The 15,215-nt window shown below is 34.8% G+C and overlaps 1 protein-coding gene across 1 annotated transcript in view; it reads right to left on the bottom strand.

The window, feature by feature from the left end:
* Positions 1-15,215, bottom strand: part of LRP1B (LDL receptor related protein 1B) — a 1,887,165-nt gene that overhangs the window by 1,818,283 nt on the left and 53,667 nt on the right. Inside the window, 1 exon segment of the mRNA XM_021076285.1 lies at positions 11,984-12,034. Within this exon segment, the coding sequence (XP_020931944.1) occupies positions 11,984-12,034 (51 nt within the window).

Here is a 15,215-nt window from a genome sequence, read left to right as displayed (position 1 = left end):
GTTCCCAGTGCTACACAGCAGGATCTCATTGCTAATTCATTCCAAAGGCAATAGTTTGTATCCATTAACCCCAAGCTCCCACTCCCTCCTCCTCCCCCTTGGCAATCACAAGTCTATTCTCCAAGTCCATGATTTTCTTTTCTGTGGAAAAGTTCATTTGTGCCATATATTAGATTCCAGATATAAGTATATCAGATGGTATTTGTCTTTATCTTTCTGACTTACTTCACTCAGTATGAGAGTCTCTAGTCCCATCCATGTTGCTGCAAATGTTCCATCCATGTTACTGCATGTTCTTTTTGATGGTTGAGTAGTACTCCGTTGTGTACATATACCTCATCTTCTTAATCCAATCATCTGTCGATGGACATTTGGGTTGTTTCCATGTAAGCTGACATTTTTCTACTAGTATAATATTTTCAAAAACCTTTTGGGTCTCCCATGTATATCATGGGATTCAGTCTATTAGATAAGGGCCAACTCCACAGACCCTATCTCTATTTTTTTATTTCTCTTGGGATTGCTGAAGGAATCTATTTGTCACAAACTTAATGTTTTGAGGAGGCTTTGTGTGACCTTTTAATTTTTTCTGATACACTAGCAAAAGGTTGTTTAGACACAGCATGGTTTTTTTCTCTAAATTACTCTTTCTTTCCAGCAAATCTTTTTTCTTTTTTTTTCTTTTTTTTTTTTTTTTTTTTTTTTTTGTCTTTTTGTCTTTTCTAGGGCCACTCCCGCAGCATATGGAGGTTCCCAGGCTAGGGGTCTAATAGGAGCTGTAACCACCGGCCTACGCCAGAGCCACAGCAATGCGGGATCCGAGCCACATCTGTGAACTACACCACAGCTCATGGAAATGCCAGCTCCTTAACCCACTGAGAAAGGCCATGGATCAAACCCACAACCTCATGGTTCCTAGTCAGGTTCATTAACCATTGCACCACGACAGGAACTCCAGTGAATCTTTTAACTTTGCATACTTGGCCATTTGAATAGGCTAAGAATTACAGAAATCAATGTCTTACTTTTTTTATTCTGTTTAGTTCTGTATGAATATGTATTTAATAGTTCTTTGATTGTTTTTATTCTTTCACATTTTATTGCAAGCAGCAAGAAGTAAACCATGCCATATATTCAAAACTTTACTTGGAAATCTCACCTAAATATCCGAGTTCATCACTTACATATTCTGCTTTCCACATAAGTACAGAACATTTTTCTGCAAGGTTTCTGCCATTTTCTAACAAGGATTCTCTTTCCTCTAGTTTCGAATAGCATGTACTTCATTTCCTTCTGCTCCTTCACAAGCAGTGTCTTTAATGTCTTTATTTCTCCTAACAGTCCACTTACAATGATTTAGGTATTCTCTAAGGTGACATATGTTTTCTCTACGCTGATTTTCACTTCCTTATGAGTCCTCACTAGTGGAGTCATTAACATTCATATTTCTACTAACTGTCTTCTGAAGACAATCTAGTCTTTTTATCATGATCCTCAAAATTTGCCCAGCCTCTGCCTCTTGCCTGATTCCCAAGTCACTTCCATGGTTTTAGGTATTTGTTATAGTAATATACCACTTCCAGGTACTAAAATCTCTATTCGATTCCCATTGCTTCTATAATAGACTACCACAAACCGGTGGCTTAGAAATGCATTATTTGACAAATTTATATTTATAAATCACCAATTCATTATTTTAAAGTTTATTAAGTCAACAGTTTGGCCTTGGTTTCACTTGGTTAAGATCAAATTGTTGACAGGACAGTATTCCTTTTGAGAGTCTCAGGGGAAAAATTGACTTCTTCATGTTCTTACATTTTTCAGCCCACTTTTCTTGACTTATGGATCCTTCCAGATCCAAAGCCACAAAAGTAGAATTTTTCTCTCATTGTTTAATCATCCAAACTCTGTTTCAGGCCTCACCTCTGAGTCTCTTCCTCTGCCTCCCACTTCTATTTTTAAGGACTATTGTGGTTATACTGACCTCACCCAGATCATTCAAGATAATCTCCCTATCTTCAAGTCCTTAGCTTAAAAACATCTGAAGGTCCTTTTTGCCATGTAAAAATGTAATTCACATTTTCTGGGTCTAGGACATGGAAAATATTTTTTTCAAATAAAGCTACATAACCAGTGTTACACAGGTTGAGATTTATTTAAAATCCAGATTTTCCAAAGTCAGTACTTTTTCTACTTTATGTATTTAGTTCCACTTTGAGACAGCAGGTTCTTTGGAAAAAGAAAAGAAATGTAAACTAAAACTAAAAAAAAAAAAAAAAAAAAAAAAAAAAAAAAAGCTATGTGCTTCAATCCAGATATGAAAAAACAAAGTAGAAATCACACTCTATTTACTGCCTGTGATTTCTCAAGGCCACCAAAAGACTATAAACTAGTTCTGCCTTGTTGAAATTTAAATATTTTTTTTCTCTTTATTTACCTGTATTTATTTTATCAAGGCTGAAATACTCAATTCTGGAACTGAAGAAACAAGATATCTTTGATTCATCACTTTTTCCCACCTGCATGATACGGATATCTGAAACATTTCATGAGTAAAAATCTTTAGACCACAGCACCTTTTGTAAGCATATAAGATTGAAAAGTTGTTCTACTTAAAACTTAGGCCTCGTGCAGATTAGTTTAATAACGCATTATTTTACTTAAGCTAAAAACAAATATACAGACAGAGAGAGAGAGAGCCTATTTAGAAATAACTGTACATTTTTCTGTTTATTTTCATAATTTTTGAACATAATATGTTATCTCCTGTAAAGAAGAGGAAAGACATGAAATCCATGGAAATGGAAACATTCTGACTATTTGCAGCCCAGAAATTGGTTTTGAAAAGCTGTGTTTAGGACAATAGTTCCTCTCATGAGATTTTTTTTTTTTTAATTCAGTCCTTTTTAAAATTCTAATCCTTTCCCTGTAATTAATGCAAGAGAATCTTGAGAATTTTACACCTATGTAAGTATAACCTTATGAACTCCAGTAAAATCTAAGTTTTTATTTTATGATGGTATTCACTTCAACATGGGTGTAAACTGCCACCCATTTTGGAGATATTATATACACTTTTACATTTATCTCATTTTTTTTCTGAATTTTGTGAATTTAATCAAATAAGAAGGATTTAATGTTCCATTAGTGGTCAATATTGTTGCCAACAGAGTAACAAGTAGGGAAGTTAATGAGTTTGGAATAAGACCAGGAGAACTTGGAAGGGATGGCTCTACCGACTTTAAAGAGGATCCTTTTTATAAGCCAGGATTCCTTCAGCCCCCATAGGATTATATTGATAGTGATAATCTATATGTGTATGTATCATCAGTTCCTCTAGTCTATATTTGCCATCATTGTTTTGCCCATTTCCTTGTCATGGTGATGTAATTTTTCACAACTTTCCTTGATTTAGTCCTCTTTTTTTGCATCAGTAAAGTTTCTCAACATTATGATATTTTCAAGCCCCTGGAGAACAAGGACCGTATCCACTCCTCCCTGTGACTACATAGTATACAACAGGGTTGTACCCATTACAAGTTTAGACTCACCAAAGTAGTGAAATGCATTAAATGATGTCACCTCATTCTGGAAACCTAATATCCTTTTAAATTTCCAAAGTGGGGCAGTGGTTTGTTAGTGGTTATATTTTTCTCTGATTATATTTATTGTAAATGTTTATATTTCTTTCTCTCCCATTAAAACTATAGTTTTTATATATGAGATTTTAATTCACCTTTGCAACTGCAGTGCATGAATAACATGATGCTTCTGAAGAAATGTTTGTTGAATCAATATCATAATGAGAAAATGGTCCCACTCTTCCCCTTCTCTCTTTTTTTCCTCACCCTTCCTCCTTCCTTCTGTTTCTTCCCCACACCTCACACTTTTTGATATTAGGTCTAAATCATGAGTCTTTATCTGAATTGTGTCACTTCTGTAAAACTGAGGAGTGGGGGTTGTGTGTTTATGATTGTGTATGTATGTTCAATATGTGTGAATATGTTTAATCTATTGTATGAGTACTATTTATAATTCTAGATGATTTTGCCAAAATTATGCTGTGGTATCAAAGATGATTAGGCCAAGAGGCTTAAAGAGAATTTTTACCACTATTAATACTCCTCTGTTAGAATTCAAGTCCTAATGCAGACCTCCTGAATTGAATTTAGAACATCTTAATTCAAAAAAAAAAAAAAAGAATTGACAAAGATCACATTAATACTCATGGGAAGACAGTTCTCTGCATTAGGTATGAGGCAGTTTGAGTGATGACTTCAGAATTGTTTTTTTTGAAGAAATTCAATAACTATTTCACCTTCCTCACCTCCTTTCTGAATCTTAGTAACTGTTGTCATCTCCTTACTCCAATGATCACTCAGTTAATTCATGATTTACTCAGGCATTTATTTTGGTCCCTCTTTTCAGATTAAATTCTGTAAGTTAATGTTTTAAAATGTTAATGTCAGTCTCCATTAAGAAAAAAACACAACAAAGTATTTTTCATAAAGACACAATAAATCTCTTCAATTTGTACTTGTAAAAAGAAACTGTATATAAAATTTTATCTTTAAAAATGGTTAGGTTTATAAAAGAATGACAAACCTTTAAGAGGTAAAGAGTTGTATATGATGGAATACTTGCTTGCAGCTAAATTTATACATTTTAAAAGATTAGTGTTTTTGTAATTGTGTCTCTAGTTCTTTTTTGCTAATCAACATGTTTGTTTTACAGTGCTTTATAAAACAATTTGTGCAGTAATTAAATGTCTAACAGGGATTTTTATGACTGTTTGTTGAACACAAATGTGGTTTAGCTTAGTAGTTTGGAGTTATTAAGTGAGCCATCATAATTTAATGTTTTAAATAAAACAAATTATAGATTTCTCAGCTTTGCTGGAGGATCATATCACAATGGAATTTATGTACTTCAAATGTAACAGATTCCACATTCCCAACAACACATTTGCAAACACATCAATAAAAGTCTTCTTTCATTTAGGTTTATTCTTTAAGGCAAACAGTCCACAGCAAGTAGAAATAAAGGCAAAAATTGATTTTCTTGTAAGAGGGACTGGAAAGAGAACTAATATTTATTGAGCACCTACTACATGTCAGCCCCTATGCTTGATATCTTATGCCCTCTCATTTAAGTCGCACCATAACCCACAAAGAGGCAGTTTATCTACATTTTATAGGTAATGAAATGAAACTGAGGCTTAGAGAGGAGGTTAAATAATTGTCCTAAGCTTACAAAGCTTTGTCAAGTAAATGGAAAAGTTGGGTTCTAACACAAATCCTTCCCACTCCCAAACTGCTTCTCAAATTTTACTCTGTTCATGTCATTTGATGTTCACAAACATACAAACCCACCCAGCACCTGAATTCAGTTTTATAATGGCCAGCAGCAGCAGCACCACCACCAGAAACTTGCAGTCATTGAGAACCCATTGCAGTCAAGGGTCTTTCATAGCCCATGTACAGATCTCCCAGTTTAAAAAGGATCATTCAATCCCTTAACCAACAGATTTTGATTGGGTACTTCACATCTTCTTATCTGAAACCAGGAAGACAGACCAATTTCCTGACAAGGATTTTTTTTTTTCCAGAATTCATAGGGGACATTAAATTGCAAATATTTGGGGAAGGAGAGAAATAGTGCTTGGAAGCATTGAAATATATCCCTTACATCCTGCTGATGTTTTCATATGGGATATCTGCTCTAATTTACCCCAAGCACTTTGAACTCAAACTCTGGCATATGCATACATCTCTTCACTCCTTCTCTGTCTTTTCTACCAAGGTATCTTTATTGTACAAAAAAGTAAACTGAGACTGAAGAAGTTAACCGGCCAAGGATAGAACTCAGGTTTCTAGACATCTAAATTCATGCTTCTAACCACTGAAAGTGGTGGCAGGGGCAGCAACAGATGATAGGAAGGGATGACTTCCTTTAAGTAGCTCTATGTCTTTTATAATAGTAAGTGGAGTATATATTCATGGAACCTCCCCCCTTTATAATACCTGTAAATCTCAATCATTGATGCAATTTTTAACTTCTTTGCATCCAGCTACCAGAAATGTCAGAGCTAACTCACTCAAATTTATATGGTATATATGTTCTTAATTTTATCCTACCTTCTGACACAATCTCCACCTTTTCTTCTTTGGTTTCTCTCAACCAAAGGGTAAATGATCTAGACCAGGGGTTTGTAAACTCTGGCTCATAGGCTATATACGCCTTTTTTTTTTTTTTTTTTTTTTGGTTTTTGGTTTTTGGTTTTGGTATGACCCATAAACTAAGAATGAACTTGTATAGTTTTAAATGGTTGAAGAAATTTTTAAAAATCAAAGGAAGACTAGTGATATGTGATGATTCAGTGATATGGGATAATTCGATAATTCAAATTTCAGTATGCATAATTAATCTTTAAGGTATAACAACCTTGCCCACTCACTTACATGTTGTCTTTTAGCTGCCTCACTGCTACAAGAACAGAGTTGAGTAGTTTTGAACTGTATGGCCCACAATTCCTAAGAATATTTACCATTTGGCTCCTTATAGAAAAAGTACATAGGTCCTGTTTGAAGCTTCATGTCACTCTATACATTCTCAGGGCAATCACTTGCACTGTGCTGTGATCACCAGGTAACCCCAGGCCCACAGGACAGATATCCCACTAGGCAGATCCACATGGATGGTGCAGAAATCACTAAACCCAATACACCAACAATGAGTCTCATTTTCTTCTGCCCTAAAACTCTTCTTCCTATGATTCCAAGTTCAAAGAAAATCATCAGTCTACTCAACCATCCAAACCCAACACCTAAGAACCTTGATTTTTTCCTCTCCCTTCCTCATCCCCCAGGAAGCACCAGGAACTGTAGACTCTATCTCATAAGTATCCTTTCAATCTATTCTCTCACTGCACAGAGCAGCACTACTTCAGACTACCATCATGCACTGCCTGCATTGATTCAGTTGTTGCCTAATAAATATTCCTGACTCTAGATTCACTTCATTTACTTTATTCTCTCCACTGATCAGATCTTTGCAAAGTACAATTTTACTCATGTCACTACTTTGCTTATAATTCTTCAGTGATTCTTTACTTCCCTTAGCGTAAAGTCCACAGTGGGCTCACCGTTTCACATATGCCTATTCCTCAACTTATACTCAGATTATTTAATGTGCTATGCTCCCTTAAAATTTATTTTCTCTACCCAAATGCTCAATCCAGAAGCCTAACAAATGCGCCCAAGCCTTCAGGAATTAAACGATTGTGCTTCTTATTCTCTTTTGTAATCAACCACACTGGACTATATGATCCTGTGAGGGCAGAGACCACTAGTCTGTTATCTTGATTTTTCCATTCCAGACCTACAGAAGGTCTCATCTAGAAGGTAGGTATTAAAACAATATGTATTGAAGAGATCTGAGTGCAAGTCTGACATGTATGTCAAAATAATTGTAGTCAAAATAAATCTTTAAAAACAAAACAAAATCTCTCTGTCTTAAGCTTCATCTTTCAAGAAGAAAACCTGGGTAAAGTTACTTGCTGTTATTTTGTCTGTGAAAATTCTATAAAAGAATATTTGGCAGTACTAATAAGTACAACCTCAGTCACAGTCATAAAATATCATTATTTCCCTAGGAAGTCATCTAAAAATGAGAGGCATGTACAATCCCAGCACCACTTGTAATTAATTTGCTGTCACTATCATTAGACTAATATATTTTATCGTGGTTTGTATAAAGTAAGCATTAGTAGGATGATACTCCCATATGTAAAATATTATATATTAAAAGGCAGCAGCCTGGGTCCTTAGAAAATTAAGTGTAATCTTGTCTTTGTTAGGATTAGGTAAAATGTGTCTAGTGCAAATCTAAGTATATTAGTGACAAAAAGTCATAAATTGTAGAGATCAATTGTGAGGCATGAATTAACAAAATAATTTATGTAAAAATCTTATTTTATACCACCTTACATGCAGTGGGAGTCCTTCAATAAAATACTAAATTACATCATTAATTGTCCATGTTTATTATGTAAAAAAGAGATGCTCCAACAACAGAATTTCTAATTTTCCTTCATGTTCTATCACCAAATTTACTTGCCTATAAGAAAAGTAACTACTTCTTTATTTGAGATTGTGTCTTTCTCTTTCCTATTCATATTCATTTTTGATCACATCAATCTGTTTTTATATGAATTACTTTGTGTGTTCATTAAAGAGAGCCAAGGCCTCAGCTATTTACTAGTATATTTAAAAGATAGAGAGGACATTTTAAAGCAATTTTGGATGATGATGGTATAAGTATTATCTGAATATCCAGATCAGATCTCTATAAATATGGCTGACAAGAATCAGAACTACTCGTATATGGGAAAGATAAGAAATGATGGAAGGCCTTTTGCTGGTCTTGCAAAATTGTATGTCTGTCAGAATCATGGAAGAAAAACCCTTCACTTTCTACTTTCTTGACTCCCATCTTTCTTGCTTCCTATAGCCAGGTTTTATCAGTTATGTCTTTCCTCTTTTACATCTTCTATCTCTTCATCTTTCCTGGAAAAATCCATGCCTGAAGCTCTTCTGTCAAAAAACCAGTGGAACAAACTCTTTCTTCATTCTTGCTATTGGGTTGCTCCCTTACTAGCAAAATTTCAATCAGGAAAACTTATCCTCTCTGCTTCTAGTTTATCACCTCTCAGTCATAAATACCTCAAAAATACAATTATTGAAATATCTCTCCCAGAAACAATCAGTATACCTTTTTGGCTAAGTCTAATTAGCCTTTTTTAAATCATCTAATTCTCCTGCTTTTCCCAACAGGCTCTTGCCCATATCCTCATTTCAGGTTTTCCTTCTACCTCTGATAATCGTGTTTCCTCTTGCTTCTTCCTCTCTATTTCCCTCTTTTCCCATGCCCAAGGTGTTGCCAATTCTCAAAGTTCCATTATTTGCTCTCTCTTACCTGTATATCCTTTCACTTAAGGATCAGGAACAAATCCCTTAGCTGAGTATTCTCTTCTATTTAGATGATTCTCCAATTTTATTTCTAGTCATACCATCTATTCAGTATTTCCTGCCTGGCTTACATTTCAGTGTAGATGCCCTCCTGGAATATCACATTCAATATAGTTCCATCTACAAAACCCTCTTTTCCTCAGCTAGCTCTACCCCATGTTCCTATTTTTATGTGTTTAATGCACCTCCGCCAGTTAACCCAGGTTCAAAGGCTCAAGATTATCTTAGTGCCCTTTTCCCTGCTCCTGAACTACCTATATTCAGTAGGTTGTCACATACTGTTAATTCTCTCTTATCACATAACCATTTCAGTAGTTTGCGATAACATTATCACTTTTCCCAGATCACTAAAATGATCTTAATCATTTACCTTTCCTCCCATGACCCATACACACCACTTCCAGATTCATTTTCCTAAATCACAATTCTTGTCATGTCAGTGCCCATTCTGTAAGTAGCTCTTTACAGGACACTGCCCTCTGTGGGAAACCCTTTTAGTTTTGTCAATTTAGCAAAGCTACAGTGTAACTGACTTTTAAATCAGGGGTCCCCGTGCTTAATTCATCTCTACCCTAGCATACCTTTTAAAGCTTTAAATCATACGATACCTTGCCTAGTGTTGTTGGTTCTTTCCATAGATCAAAGAAGTAGAAATGAAGAATAAGTAATGAATAGATGACCAAATCCATTCCCTAGTTTCCCTTTTAGTAATCTCATGGAAAAATCTGTCTGAACAAGATAGCATCTAAATAAAGAACACAGGAAGTCGACAAGCCTGCACAGAGTGGGAGAAAGTGATGACTCTGAGCCCTTATCTCAATGATTAACTGAGATTGCTCCCTCTTTTCCCTTTCAAAGCTTTCATGGCCCAGCAGAATCTTTGTAGTTGGTTTTGGGGGACATTGAAGTCCACCATCTCCTCAGACTGCCAACTTTCTGATTAAAAACTACATTTTCCATTTCCACCAACACTTGCCTCTTGACTATTGATTTTTTTTTTTTTTTAGAGCAACAAGCAGCTAGGCCTGAGTTCTGTGACAATTCTGCAGAAATTTTAACCTACCTGGCATTACAACTTTAATTAAATAACCTAGCTCTCCCACTATTCTGTCAACTTAATTAGGGATTATATTTATCCTTCTTTCTTCCTTAACATCCAGCACATTGCCTTGCATATCTTAGGCATTCAATACTTATCGTGAATTTGCTGCTTTATTTGAAAATATTCAGTTCTACTATAGAGGACAAGAAAACAAAAGGGTGGTTGATAATCATAAGTATTAAGCATAGGTAATAAGTTAGGCTTTAATAAATACAGGCAAAACTCATAGGATATTTTAAGCATAGTAATCAGGAAACAAGGAGTATGTAAGACAAAATCAGAATTCAACCTATCTTTTTAATAGAGTAAATAATTTAATAACCTGCAAGTCATACCAAAGAAACAATAATTAGAAAATAAAATGGAGCAAACTAGGGTATTGCTTATGGATAGAAAGGGATGGAAAGATTTATTCAAGGTCATGTGACCTCTGGACTGACATTTATGTTACATCTAAGTCAGAAACCCACTGGTGATACCTGATGTGCCGAAACAAATGTAAGGTCCCTGCAACACATGACTCGCACCCCCTCTGTCAGAGAGGCACAGGGGCAGGTACCCGCAGCCACAGTTATAGTTCCACCTGAACTTCAGGACTGGTAGATTTACCAGTTTACTAAATGAGGGTTTCCATCAGAGAATATATGAAATGTTGAGGTATTTCACTTGGGGCTTGAGGAAATAGTTAAAATCCTGTGTGCACATTCTCTCCCATAATGCCTCCCTTCAGGTTAATCAAGAAGCTTACTAAAACTGGGGATTTACCTTAGGGAAGTTCAGGGCAAAGCAGAAAACAGCTTGTCTTTTCAATCACAATCAAAACTCATGAGAATCAACTGGGAAGCCCATAGGGGCTTGACTAAGAAAATTGTCTGAATCAAATTTCAGGCTGAATCTAGCCTCTAGGTACTTGCTCTGTAGGCTTCAATTAAGGGTTTAATTCTCCATTCGCTGTTGTAAATCATAGCTGGCCACAGAAAGGCATTCTTAACCACAGCCCCCTCCCACATAATCACCCTGAAGCAATAACATTTCACAGCTTGGACATAAAGCACTGACAGATTTTTGCAATAAAATGTGACCTTTACTGTTAAAAAATATTTTATGACATCTGACAAACCATTTTCTTAATAGGAAGATATATATTCACTCACTTGATGAATTAAAATAGCATAAACAATTTAATTTTGTGGAAGAGCTGAACCACAATATGTTGCAAATGAGGCAAATTTACTTTTATACCTAGATACATTTTAAAAATAATGATAAATCATGTTTTATTAAGGAAAATAACTATTCACACCAACAGCATCCTCAAAGGGAAAGCTAGACTTACCTATTTAGACAGAATATCTGTATGCCAGTAGAAACACCCATGAATTTGGAACACTTGAATCTTAACATTACTTACTAAGGGTGCTTTGAGGAAAAGCAGCATAAGAGAAGTGCCTTTAAGTGGAATCTACTTTCACACTACTGCTTTAATTCATCCATCTTATGCTTTATGGGGCATTCGAGTGTGCATTAAAATCACAGAAGAGCACAGTTCCAAATCAAAGAAAGATGAGAAAGAGTTCTGGAAAACTGTACAAAACTAGTTTTTAAATAGCTTCTTATTCTTTAAAGCAGAACAAGAGAATATTCAGTAGCAGGAATTTTTGTTGGACTTCATCACACGAATGCTGATCAAAGGGGCTTAGAAATCCCCGAAGAGGAGTCTTTAGAGGGTCTCTGTAATATTTTTTCTTTTAATATTTATAATGGCACTCTTCAAGTGCATTTGTAAAGGCCAAAATGAGAATTATCAGGCTGTGAAAATGACATGCAACATTTCTGGGAATAAAGAACTTACCTAAAATATACATCTCTTTACGCAGCTTTGGAGCATGTTCATGTGACGTCACTGGAAGTGTCATGTTACAAACAGAAAAAAAAATAAAGATAAAATGTGGAACAGAATAAAATTTCAGAGGGTTCTTATAACTGCTTACGAGCACATACTTCATTCACACCTAAACATTAAAAACCTAAGGTAATATAAGGCATCATTTTGCTTCCACTCCCAAGTCAGGTAAGAATAGACAAGCTCAACATGCAGTCTCCTCATATTTACCTAGAACATGGAATCTGCTCAAAGCTCTAGCCTGGAGTATCATGAAATTAATTTGATATAGGAATGACTTAGAGGCAACTTGTACATATTCTTGTAAAGAGTTAGAATTCCACTATTTTCTAAAAATAATAAAGAACCTGAACAAAATATTCATTCATTGGGGAATATTCATAGGAAGCAACCATGTTTTATTCACTTTGTATCAACAAATTTCAGCACAAGTTTTGAACAGAACATACATTCAGCAAATGCATACAAATGAGTTTTAAAAGTTCTCCAATTGCAAGTACACATTTCCCTGTATATTCATGTAAAGAAGTTATGAGCACAAAATATCTATCATTAAGACTAGAGCCTCTATCGCTAATATAAGATAACCATCAATATTCTATAATTTTCTGTGGGGATTAAAGATATAAGGCAAGAGTAGTTATCCTTTACAAGTTCAAAGTTGTTTTTTTTTTCTTTTTCTGAAGCACTAAGAGACAGTCACTGATAAAGTTCTCTGTAGGGAGAGTGTTTAGGAATATCATTTCCTTGGTCCCTGCAGGATTTCACAGATCTTTCTCTGCAAGGAATTTGTCTTCAGCAATCTCTAGTCTATTACATGTGCCCAGAAGGCCCCAGAAATTCACGGTGCTGGTGGTAGGTCATACATTCTAGAGCAACTGAATTCGTTTAATGAGGAAACTAAAATATGTTTGCCTAAAAGCCTCTTCACAGAACCATATTACTCGCATATTTAAATAACTTCATTATCTACTGCTTTGAGTAATACTTTAGATGGAAAGTCACCTCAGAGATACACACACTGCGTACACTGTGGCCGGTAACCACGTTTTCTCTTCTACCAGTGTCCCCACCTGCATGAGATATGCTAAATATCCTTTATTTTACCACATGCAGTCAAACCCTGTACTTTGCTTCCCTCTACTGTGTGCTTATCTGCCACATGACATGCAGGCATCAGATTCATTATAGAGTTAGTGGGTACTACAGGCCTTCTGTTAAATATTGAAACCCACACTTTCTCTACTACACTCTTTCTTCATAGGAAAACTCCATAACAATCAAAATGTCATGGCCATCAGGTCATAGGTAGACATTTCCTTGTCTTTGCTTATGTTGAATTTCTTGCCCAACACAACCTGCCTCCCAACTTATTAAGGCTTAGCTATTTTTCAAAGCTCATGTCGAATTTAGTCAATGAAGTCTTTCCTAACAAGTGGAGACCACAATAATTTTCAGTTTCATTGATCAGTGGTACAGATAAATTTTGGTACTATCGCCACTAGACTTGAGGTCAGAAAACTCAACATTGAAATTCAGGTTTGGCACTTAATAATTATATAATCGTACTGAATTGTTTTAACCTCTCTCTTCCTCAGTTTCCTCCCCTGTAAAAGCAATATCTCCAGGATCATACTATTGCTTTAACTGAGAAATCTTCAAATACCTGGCTGAGCTGGTGCTCTATTGCTGTTACCCTTTTAAAAATCTTATTTATTTTCTCATATATCTAGAAGCTCCTTAAGGAATCTATTCCTTTGTAGCTTCAGCATCATATATCATAAATACGAATTACTATTAATAAATGGTGTGATAAATAATTAGATTTTAAGCATAGTTTTTGTAATCTAGATAGCAAATGTAACAAATAGCATAGTATAGTGCCTATATAGTAGATATATAATCTAGATAGACCCTATAGTATAAAATATAGCAAAGTAAATATTCTATATGGATTGCAATGTGATAGTATAGTAAACAGCCCCACCCCTAAATAAACTGCAATATTTTTCAATAACATCTATGTCTAATTCCAAGTTAATTCACACATTCCACCAAACATTAAATTACTTAATGTGATTTAAATTCAAAATGCCATCACATTTAAATTAACAGTCAGATAATTTATTTTTGCAAAATAGAAATTGCCCCTAGATGATGGAATATATAGCCTTGAGCAGAGAGCCAACTATTAGAGGTCAACTATACTACTGAAGGCATTTGAAAGAGAGACATTTTTTTTTAACATGAACTATCAGAGAGTAACACTTATTTTCTACAGGTACATAAATCTAATATCTCTTGTATGTTTTAGCTCTTTTCCCAATTTTCTAAACACCATGCTATGAAAATATCTACAGATAAAAATATACATTAGAACCATAATTTACTAATAAGGCAAAACCTCTTTATTTACCCAGAATTTCAAATTTCAACTAATATACACTCAGGTTTGTGAATAAACAAATACTCAAATTGTGATTTTTTTTTCTACACCCAATGTTAAAAAAATGTAGTACATGTTATAAGCAGATTTCATTTGTTCTAATGTGCATTTATTCATACCAGAGTTCAAAATTGGCAAGTTTTCAACAAGCACATGTTATAATTAGCTATCTTGTTAGAATTAAGAAGCAACAAGCACTCAAAATTTGATTAAACTTACTTGAATTTTGGCTTATTTGTATAAAATAAAAATATTTGGTATTTGTTTCCTACATTTTGGACAGAGCAATGTTAGGCTTGGTTTTATCACATTGCTCTCCAAGAAGAAGCCAGAAATAAAGAACATCAACAAATAAAATTCATAACTAGATCCACTTGTGTTAAATAAAGACTTGGTCTGGGAAAACTGACTACTATGTATTTTTTTCCAGATTAGAGTTTGGTTTAACTACAGCACTAAAACTGTTCTTTCATTTTTGAAAATAAAAGGTGCTGTTTAGTGAATAGCCTCTTCCGAGTGTGTTCAAGTGTGTTTGAGAACACATAAGTTCACTAAAAGATCCAACAGAAAAGATGGTTGAGCCTGAGGGTCATGGTTTTCTCCATTTCTATGGAAACCTAGTGGAAATTGTCTTTTTATGGGTATTTATTCACATTTCAGTTGTTGTCTTTAAATGATCACTTTGTTGTCAATCAAGCATTAAGACATGGAAATAGCAAAAGAGTTGAGTTTGTA

This window comes from Sus scrofa, chromosome 15, assembly GCF_000003025.6.
Source record: "Sus scrofa isolate TJ Tabasco breed Duroc chromosome 15, Sscrofa11.1, whole genome shotgun sequence".
Taxonomy (NCBI): Eukaryota; Metazoa; Chordata; class Mammalia; order Artiodactyla; family Suidae; genus Sus; species Sus scrofa.
Note: the sequence above shows the minus strand (reverse complement) of the source record. Positions and strands in the feature narration are given on the sequence as shown.